The 11,390-nt window shown below is 37.3% G+C and overlaps 1 protein-coding gene across 1 annotated transcript; it reads left to right on the forward strand.

Annotated features, from left to right (window-relative positions):
- The first annotated feature begins 1,603 nt into the window (after positions 1-1,603).
- Positions 1,604-7,652, forward strand: LOC130463638 (uncharacterized). The gene is made up of 2 exons (XM_056832829.1): positions 1,604-1,753; positions 7,050-7,652. Exons 1-2 carry the CDS (start codon positions 1,604-1,606, stop codon positions 7,650-7,652), a joined length of 753 nt encoding a protein of 250 aa, XP_056688807.1.
- Positions 7,653-11,390: the final 3,738 nt, after the last annotated feature.

An 11,390-nucleotide genomic window follows, 5' to 3' on the forward strand; every position in this document is an offset into this window, starting at 1 on the left:
TCGCCTTAAAGTCTTTATATTTAGAGTCTGTTCCAGTTCCCAGATAGAGCATGTAACACCCCGACCTCTAAATCACTTATTAAAGCATAATTAGCAGCTGAATTAACCTAATTTGGCCGGGACATTAACTGCTGTGATTCCCTCTTGGAAATTACAAGGCAACTATCATAACATAAGCTATCAAAACCCAAATTAATATAAAAGTACATAACTTACTAAGAGTCTTTAATTAAACTATTAAAACATTAACCATAAGCTAGGTGATTAATACTAAGGTGAAATTCCTCGCCACTACTCGTTTCCATCGTTCCGTTCAGTACCTAAAACAGAAAACAAAACGGTGAGCCAAAGACTCAGTAACGACTACCCTAGCAACGTAAATTCATTTCAATTCATTTTATTTAATAACACAGGGAGAATAGAATAAGTAAAACATTTAATAAAACATCATAATTAATTCATTCATAAACTTTTAATGAAAACGTCATTGATAAACTTTTAATTAACATGCTAGTTGTCGGCAAGGACGAACCGTGAAGGAATTCTCCACTGGGCCTGGGCCCATAAATCATATTTATAAGGGGATTGCGGGTACTAGCAATAGCCGTTACCTCAACCGTAGTTTTATATTTCCCGTCTAATGGATCGTTCTTCCTGAGCTCCAAGTCCGGTTTCTTTCAAAATATTAAATTATTGAATTAGTACTACAACGGTAAATAATCTAAAATCAATATTTTATAAATAATAAATTTTATAAGCAATGACTTTATAACTAACGAATTTTAATAAAAAGTATAATTTCGAAATTTATTGAAAACGTTATTATCAAACGAAATTTTAATCGAAATATACTTATATATTTCAGAAATTGATTTACATGGAAATATTATATAAATTCGGTTTTTTTTTTGCTAAATCAAGCTAGTAATTTATTTTATTAAAATCGATAATAAAATCTGAAAAATAATAAATCATTTTATTAGTAAATAGTTATATAATAAGAATTATTAAAACATAAAAATAAAAAATTAGCAAATCTGAAAATACAATTTTCTTTTAACTCACCCAAAAGCCCAAAACAAATATGGCCCAACTTATTATAGGTTTAGGAAATTAGAAATCAAAGTTTCATTTGAACTTATTTTGGGTTTCTGGAAAATGGGAGGCACGACAGAGGGGAAGGGAGGAGAGCACGAAAGAGGAGCAATGGAGGAAAGAGAGGAGGGAGGTGGCATCTGGTTGGGCGGTGCAGCAGGGTTGCGCCGGAGGCGACCGTGATGGTGGTGGCAGTACGATGGGAGAGAGAGAGAGGAAGAAAGGGACACGAAATTGGCGAACTAGGGGAGTTGAGGGGGCGTTTTCTGGGCGGTTTTGGGAGGAGGGAGGGCGGTTGTCGGGGATTTTTGGGCAGAGGTGAGTTTAGAAGGTGGTGAGGCGGTCGATTGCGGTGTTTGGGTGGCTGGGTGGTGCGGCAGGGGCGAAGAAGGGGGGGAGGCAGGGGAATGCGCGGCAGGAGGAGGAGAGCAGGGGGAAGTTCGGTGGGGCGTGGTGGTGTTTCTGGGTGGCCGAGTGGTGTTGGGGTGGTGGTCGAACCGTGTTGGTAATGGTAGTGGTCGGTGGTGTTGCGAGGCGGGGAAGGGGGAAGGCAGGGGATGCGTCGAAAGGGAAAGCAGAGGACGGGAGATGTGGTGAGGTGGTGGTGTTCGGTGGTGTTGGGGGTGTTGGGTGGCTGCGGCGGTGGATGTTGGCGGTGGTGATTTGAGTCACAGAAGAACAAGGAGAGTGAGATTGGATTTTGTGTTTTGGTTGATTTATTGAAATTGAATTGGAAATTCTGATTTTTGTAAGAAGGTAGAGTGATGAAGAAGGAGAAATCCTTGGTCTCCAATGCAAGAATTTGGACTGATTTCAAAGAAAAGGGGGAATGAAACATACGTGGATAGTAGGAGGAAGAAGATAAATGTAATTTTGCTCCTCCAAGGGCATTTTCGTAATTTCACATGGTTGAACGAAAATTCAGAAAATTTGTTGCTATTTTTGGAAACTAAAAATATAAATGTTTATCTAAATGAATTCTTTATATAAAAAAATAATATCGTTAACGAAAAATAAATTTAGTTTCCGAATAAAAATAAGAACGTTAAATAATTAATTTATTTTTCGAATAAAAAAAATTTAGAAATCCGAAAATAATTAAAATTTAAAAAGGTCGTTAAGCTCGTAAATATGAAATTAAATTATAAACTGAAAAATAAATCGTGTAGCAATATTAAAAATTCAAGCGAAATAAAACTTCGTTAATTAAAATAATGTTCAAATTTAGGATTTAAAACGATTTTAAGCTAAATAAAAATAATTAAGCATAATTAATCGAGTTTTAAAAATTCGGGGTATTACATTCTTACCCCCTTAGAAAAAGTTTCGTCCTCGAAACTTGAAAATTAGATTTATAAAATGTTTGTTGAAAATTGAAAACGCTCGAATAAAAGTATGATGTTTTATTTTAAAACCAAGATCTTAAAATTTTATTTCAATCCCGACAATGTCTAGCCTTCATTCCGCCATCATCTTTTAGGACTCCGCTTCAACTCGAGACCTAGAATCGAAGAGTAAAGAATGCAAAAGGGGCAAAATTATATATTGATCCTTAATCGTCATTAAGGTCAATTACATCTCGCCATCGTCTTTCGTATCTCCACTTGATTTCATATAATAGGATCGAGGAGCAAAGAACATAAAAGGGGCAAACTTGTTAGCATAGACTAGGCTCCTATTTTACTTTGCGAGATCCTGTTTGAAAATATTTTCCACCAAAAATAGTAGTTTTTAATGCAAAATTATAATTCTGAAAATATATGTATATATAATGAAAATAAATATTTATCTATCAATTGCAAGACTCAAATAGTTGTAAAAGTTATTTATTATAATAATAATCTCGTACTCTGAGCTCAGGAGAACTTCCATCGAAGACGGCATCCGCCTATAACCATTAGATTACCAGTACAATCATGTCAGCATAAACATAATCCATATCTTAGAGACATAATTCATAAATTGAAAATTTCATATTCAACATAAGCATAACATTCATAATCATTTGATCTAACACAAGAGCATGGTTGACCATAACATAATCATTCATAGAAAACACAGTCATTCATACATCATATCGTTCATGGGCGAATAATTAGAGACATTTCACTTTCATTTGCTATTGGCTCCTTTGTTGCAGAAATCTTTGTCGTTGACTTTCATTATTCGATTCGTTTTGATTTCGATCTCTGATCTTTCTTCTATGTTGAGTGACTTCGTTAACTGGGTTCGTTGTAGGGGTTCGAATTCAATCACGTTACAGGAATTACATTGTTAGACATGCGACTTCGTTATTTATCCTTAATATTTTAAGTTAGTGAATCTCGTACTTTGCGGATAACGCTAAGTCATCAAGTGTGCCTTTGTTAGAAACAATCTAGCTCCTAGAAAACTCAGTTCAAACTACCTGGTTTTATAGACATGTCATTTTGTCGATTTTCTATTCTCAACTCCATTGCATTCCTCAATCATTCACAATTCACTTCGGGTTTCATAACATTCATTGACATCATCAACCTGATAAACATAATTCTTGATAACTTATTTCAATGCTTTATACGTAAACTCAATTTCATGTCCTTACTATAAATCATACTTTTCCTCACAACATTTTTTTGCAAAACCTTACATTTCTAGTTCAATTTTTCTTTTATGGAGATAATCAAGCATCATTTCAGATAACTACACAAAAACAATACTTATAAATGATGCGGAAAGGTAAACCAAGAATACCATCAACCTTACTGAAAGACTAATTCTTGATAACTTCTTTTATAATTCTCAGAACTTCATGTGTAACCTTAAGCATGTTTGGTTTCGCATAATATTCTTACATAACTTTAAAATTCTAGCTTAGCTTCCTTAACATATCTGAAAATACACTTAGGTACTTACAACCATAGAACAATCATGATAAAGGGTGCGGAATAGTAACTCAAAAATCAATTATACTCGCACGCTTAAACCTTGAATAACCTTGATTTAATCGGTGACTCGCCACTTAAAACAAAAACTTATGTTCTTTCGGTACCCTATCATTAAACCTTATCGACAGACTAATTCTTGATAGCTTATTTTGGTAAAATCCTCAAGATCATATTCATGGGTCAACTCAACTGGGTCTCTTATCACAACTCATGTTGGGTTCATAACTTTTCTGTGTAACTTCTTAGCTTCCTTACTCAATCATCTTCTAGATAATAATAGACTTTAGTACTTATAAACATCAAAATATTCATCGGAAAGGTAACCCAAGAATCACTTTTGTTCATAACTTTAACACTTTAAAATTCGAATAATATTAGCTTAATTAGTGATCAACCACAACCTTATGCTCGTTTGGTACTCCTAACATTTATACTATCCTTAAAGATTTCACAACCATCAAAATTCCTCAAAACCATTCATATCCAAAAAATATTTGAGTTCGCACCGTGCTTAACTTAACTTCTTCCAAGGAAATGCTTAAACTTTGCCTAGTCTATCTAGGGTAGAAAACTCATAACATGACATGTGACGGTAAACATAAAATCAAGGGAAGTTCGATTCTAAAGCGAGAGAGAGCTAAATCAAAATAATATCAGTGTTGGCGTCACCTTTGTCCTTTATCATGTAATTTCTTACGTATGTTGACGGGCGTGATGGATTTAGCATTGTTGTTGTTTCGTTCATGATTGGTCGAGGTTGATGTTCCGGTATTCGTTGGAGGTAGTTTAGGACAATCTTTAACGAAATGATCTTTTCCTCGACATCGATAACAATTATTCGTCTTAGCATGATATTTGCTTCCATTCGTTAGAGCATGTCGAAAGTTTCGAGTAGTTGGTCCTTATGATTTGATCTAGTCTTCAAATTCCATCGAATCGGCTTGCGATCATAGGTTGGTGGATTCGAAGGTGAAAACTCCTTAAATAGTGACGCATTTTCGTTCGCATTAGTGACTTTCGTTTTCCGAGTATCTTTGGCCACTTGCAGTTCCTAATCGTTCCATCATCTCCTTGTAGTCTTCTATAGATTGGTCGTCATAGGAATCAACATGGAAAACATCATTGTGGGTGACGTCACCGTGAATGTTGCGCTTGTTCTGAACTTCGTTCGTGGCATCGTTAGTAACCTCGATAATCAATATTTCGCATACACATTCAATCAAGAAAACATAAATAACATGAAAATAATCCCTTTTATCCCGTGCGTTCCTACGCTCTCACTCATTTAATTTTAACTTAACATGATTTTAGAATATTCCTTTTTAACTCATTCCTTCAAATTCTTTGCTTAAAGCCTAATGAATTCTATTTCGTGCAAAACCTATAAGGTTTAGCACTTAAGGTCGCAGAACCTTGGCTCTGATACCAAACTGTAACACCCCGACCTCTAAATCACTTATTAAAGCATAATTAGCAGCGGAATTAACCTAATTTGGTCGGGACATTACCTGCCGTAATTCCCTCTTGGAAATTACAAGGCAACTATCATAACATAAGCTATCAAAACCAAAATTAATATAATAATCCTTTATATTCCCAAAATAAAAGTACATAACTTAGTAAGACTCTTTAATTAAACTATTAAAACATTAACCATAAGCTAGGTGATTAATACTAAGGTGAAATTCCTCGCCACTACTCGTTTCCATCGTTCCGTTCAGTACCTAAAACAGAAAACAAAACGGTGAGCCGAAGGCTCAGTAACGACTACCCTAGCAACGTAAATTCATTTCAATTCATTTTATTTAATAACACAGGGAGAATAGAATAAGTAAAACATTTAATAAAACATCATAATTCATTCATTCATAAACTTTTAATGAAAACGTCATTCATAAACTTTTAATTAACATGCTAGTTATCGGAAAGTACGAACCGTGAAGGAATTCTTCACTGGGCCTGGGCCCATAAGAGCCTGGGCCCATAAGAGCCTGGGCTCATCATCGTAACATGGGCCTGGGCCCTGAGCCTGGGCTCATAAACCATGGGAGTCTGGGCTCGTAATCCATGGGTGGACAGGTGTCCGTGGTGCATGCATGACCGATAGATAGGAAGATAGTAGTTTATATACTGCCATACAAACCAGGTCTTTCACTTTCATTTATCATGTTTTATGTAATTTTACTAAGCCTTGGCTTTTGTATTTCAGTTGAAATTACATAAATCTTTTTAGATCATAAAACATCATTTATATCCTGGGATCCATAAAACATCAGTTCTTTCATGGCATTGCACAAACATCATTTTATGAGAAAACTCAATCAAATCATATTATAAGAAATAATCCAATCAAATCATATTTCACCCCACAATCCATAAAACACATCAGAACATTTAATTCATAAATTCAATCATAACGTCATAATTTCATTAATCATATTTATAAGGGGATTGCGGGTACTAGCAATAGCCGTTACCTCAACCGTAGTTTTATATTTCCCGCCTAATGGATCGTTCTTCCTGAGCTCCAAGTCCGGTTTCTTTCAGAATATTAAATTTTTGAATTAGTACTACAACGGTAAATAATCTTAAATCAATATTTTATAAATAATAAATTTTATAAGCAATGACTTCATAACTAACGAATTTTAATAAAAAGTATAATTTTGAAATTTATTGAAAACGTTATTATCAAACGAAATTTTAATCGAAATATACTTATGTATTTCAGAAATTGATTTACATGGAAATATTATATAAATTCGGTTTTTTTTTTTTTTTTTTGCTAAATCAAGCTAGTAATTTATTTTATTAAAATCTGAAAAATAAAAAATCATTTTATTAGTAAATAGTTATATAATAAGAATTATTAAAACATAAAAATAATAAATTAGCAAATCTGAAAATACAATTTGCTTTTAACTCACCCAAAAGCCCAAAAGAAATATGGCCCAACTTATTATAGGTTTAGGAAATTAGAAATCAAAGTTTCATTTAAAATTATTTTGGGTTTCTGGAAAATGGGAGGCACAACAGAGGGGAAGGGAGGAGAGCACGAAAGAGGAGCAATGGAGGAAAGAGAGGAGGGAGGTGGCATCTGGTTGGGGGGCGCAGCAGGGTTGCGCCGGAGGCGACGGTGATGGTGGTGGTAGTACGATGGGAGAGAGAGAGAGAGGAAGAAAGGGGCACGAAATTGGCAAACTAGGGGAGTTGAGGGGGCGTTTTCTGGGCGGTTTTGGGAGGAGGGAGGGCGGTTGCCGGGGATTTTTGGGCGGAGGTGAGTTTAGAAGGTGGTGCGGCGGTCGGTTGCAGTGTTTGCGTGGTTGGGTGGTGCGGCAGGGGCGAAGAAGGGGGGGGGGGAGGCAGGGGAATGCGCGGGAGGAGGAGGAGAGCAGGGGGAAGTTCGGTGGGGCATGGTGGTGTTTCTGGGTGGCCGAGTGGTGCTGGGGTGGTGGTCGAACCGTGTTGGTAATGGTGGTGGTCGGTGGTGTTGCGAGGTGGGGAAGGGGGAAGGCAGGGGATGGGTCGAAAGGGAAAGCAGAGGAGGGGAGATGTGGTGAGGTGGTGGTGTTCGGTGGTGTTGGGGGTGTTGGGTGGCTGCGGCGGTGGATGTTGGCGGTGGTGATTTGAGTCACAGAAGAACAAGGAGAGTGAGATTGGATTTTGTGTTTTGGTTGATTTATTGAAATTGAATTGGAATTTCTGATTTTTGTAAGAAGGTAGAGTGATGAAGAAGGAGAAATCCTTGTTCTCTAATGCAAGAATTTGGACTGATTTCAAAGAAAAGGGGGAATGAAACATACGTGGATAGTAGGAGGAAGAAGATGAATGGAATTTTGCTCCTCCAAGGGCATTTTCGTAATTTCACATTGTTGAACAAAAATTCAGAAATTTTGTTGCTATTTTTGGAAATTAAAAATATAAATGTTTAGCTAAATTAATTCTTTATATATATAAAAAAATATATCGTTAACGAAAAATAAATTTAGTTTCCGAATAAAAATAAGAACGTTAAATAGTTAATTTAGTTTTCGAATAAAATAAATTTATAAATCCGAAAATAATTAAAATTTAAAAAGGTCGTTAAGCTCGTAAATATGAAATTAAATTATAAACTGAAAAATAAATCGTGTAGCAATATTAAAAATTCAAGCGAAATAAAACTTCGTTAATTAAAATAAAGTTCAAATTTAGGATTTAAAACGATTTTAAGCTAAATAATAATAATTAAGCATAATTAATCGAGTTTTAAAAATCCTGGGTATTACATTGTATTGGTTGATTGGTCTTGTTTTCTATGTTCATCTTAGTTGTTATTTATTCTATATTTTTAGTAAAGTTAAATTGATGTATGATAAGCCTGAGTCAGGCTTACTCTAGCAAGAGTGAAGATCTCGTGAGAGATCTGTGAGTTGAAATAGTTGAGGGACTGTTTCATTGGGAGAAAGGAACAACGAGGGGTTGTTCCTAGTCATCTGTAAATCAGAGGCGATTTACAGATTGTGGCCCGAGTAGATTAGGTTTGTAAAAACTGAGTTGTTTTGCCTAATTAGTGAATGTGTTTAAGTCCCCAAAGGGGCCGTGGTTTTTTCCTCTCTATTGGGCCTAGAGAGTTTTCCACGCTAAATCTTTCTTGCACTATTTACTGTTTCTGTTCCTAATAACATATATTTTATAAAACTGTAAAAAATCAATTCACCCCCCCTCTTGTGGAACTCCGTGAAACAAACAAACCCCAACTCAAAACCCTAAAACCTAGCCCACTAGGGGAGGAAAACCTATAAATACAACCCACCCTTTCAATTGATCCCTCACATAAATTCAGAAATTCTCTCATCTTCTCTCTCTTTTTTCGGCTCTCTCTCTCTCTCTCTCTCTCTCTCTCTCTCTCTCTCTCTCTCTCTCTCTCTCTCTCTCTCTCTCTCTCTCTCTCTCCTTTTGCCCGGTTCCTTCGGCCGCAAGCAAGCACGAACTCGTGCCGTGCTCGCTGCTCGCCCAACCCGCATACACCTCATGCGTCAAAGCCGTTGGTCGAGTGTCGTGCCTCGCGCACCCTCGCCCTCGTCTCCCTCTTCCTCTCGCGCCTCACGCACAGTCCCTCTCTCTCTTGCTCGCGCTCTTGCTCACCCTCGCACGCGCACAACAACAAGCTGTTGCGGCGTGCCGTGTAGTGTGGACGACGAATCCTAGCGCCCCAGCGCCCTCGCCCCTAGTTGCCTCACGCGCGCTGCTGCGTTGTCGCTGCTCATTTCGAGCCCTGTCGCGTCCCGCCTTGGCTGCTGCTCGTGCTCGCTGACCGCACGCAACACACAAGGTTGTGTGTTGTTTTTGCTTTTCCAAATACTCCGTATACTTTTGGCTATTTTCTAATTCCCGTTTTAAATTATTAAATTATTATTATTGGTTTGGATTATTTAAACTGCTGGGAACGGTTATGAACACCATATTATAATGTTTTTGTATTTGAACTCATGAGATTGATTTTAATTATATGAACTATTATTTTCAGATTTAATAAACGATTAAAGTGTCAATTTTTATGGTCAAAACATGGTTTTATGATAACCTATTGTTAGGGTTTTAATTCCAACTGTTTAGGCAATTGATTTACATAATTTAATGATGATTTAAATTATGGGAATCAATCTTCATTTTCTGATTTAATATAAGGCTGTAAAGTGTGGATTTTTAATGAATTTTAAGGCAAAAGTCACCGTTTTTGTACTAGGACTTTAATTGACCAATTGAGACTATTAGTTTGTTAAAAAACGATTAATTTCTAATTGAAACAAAGGTTTTAGAATCTAAAATAGTTCCTGGAAATTTAGTAAACATGGATAATAATTAAGTTTCTTTATTGTATTTATAGGAGGTGATTTCTAGCTTTGAGTCGTGATTGGCACAGTGGCCCCCGTACTTAGGTATTCCAGGTACGTACATGACTAGGGTGACCACCTATTCCATGAGGATTATATGATTTGTATTGATTGTGAATCATGTGAACTTAAAGTGTTGAGAATTCATGTTTGATGTGTGAACAAGCATGTTGTGAATTATTATTGAATCTATGAATTCTATGTGGACAATTATGTTATGGATTTTATAATCGTTGAATTATGTCAAGCATGTTGTTCAAGTTTATATGCATGTATGAGTGTTTCACATGCAAGTTATTATGATTATGCTATTGTACGAGATGTCTAGCATACTTTGAGCCTAGTGGATTTGCCTCAGTGCATCATTTATTCTACCGCCGAGTAGAATACTGTTTTTGACAAATTCGACTTAGAGACGAACTTGCCTTGATGATGGTGCAAACAATCGATCGAGCTAGATAATTGAGAGTTACGAGAGCAAGTTGTAATAGCATGGAATGATAGTATGTTTATTGCTTAGAGAATCGTCTATGTAAACTGACAAGATTAAGCCATTTTATAGGCTTTTACAATGAAAGTGTAACGCTCGTGCTTAATTGCACATAATTGGACAATAAATACGTAATGAAGGCCAGCTTCATCAAGGATTCGTAACGGTTGTTTTGATCCCAACTGTTGAGAAGGAGTTCGAACGGTGCCACCATGTGCCTTGCTGGTAGCCACGTACACAATGCTTGCCACGCTTGCCCATGTCACCAAGAGGGTCTTTTCCCCCCTAACAATTGTCCCCAAACCCATTTTGAATTTATTCCGGGAAGTTCAAAAGGAAAAATGGGTTTCACGGAAGGAAGGGTGGAAACTGCCCCTCAACCTCCCCAATGCTGACGACATTAGAGTAATGATGACTTTGCTTTGGAAAGATCAACCGCCCAACTTGCGCCAATAAATAGGGCTGTGCGCCCAACCACCCGTACTCACTTCTGCAATCTCTTTCCTTTCTTTCCTAGAAAAAGCAATCGACGCTCTTTCTCTCTCCTTTCTTCAGGTAAATGTTCTTCTTCCATCTTCTTCCCTTCTTCTTTCTTTCTTCAATTCTCTCTATGCGCAATGAATGGGAACGAAATCCACTCGTGCGAAGAATAAGAGAGCGGTGCTGGAGTGCGATCTGGTTGAGGGACCAATCTTCAACCCTACCCACATTCTGGACAGAAAGAATGCTCGGCCGACCACTTGGGGGAAGCAAGATGTGGAGGTGCTCAAGGAGGAGTGTGGTTTCCCTTTGTCGGCGGTAATTCGGTTGCCGCAGCCCGATGAACGGGCCGATTGGGTATCGGACGGTTGGGTGTGCTTTTATGAGTACCCCTTTAGAATCGGGTACACTTATCCCTTCTCGCCACTGGTGCGAGGAGTTCTAAGGGCACTGGCGGTGCCGCCGGCGCAACTGATGCCGCAGGTCTGGAGGGTAATGCACCTGGTCGACCATTTGGCCGGC

This window comes from Spinacia oleracea, chromosome 1 (genome assembly GCF_020520425.1).
Source record: "Spinacia oleracea cultivar Varoflay chromosome 1, BTI_SOV_V1, whole genome shotgun sequence".
Classification (NCBI taxonomy): domain Eukaryota; kingdom Viridiplantae; phylum Streptophyta; class Magnoliopsida; order Caryophyllales; family Amaranthaceae; genus Spinacia; species Spinacia oleracea.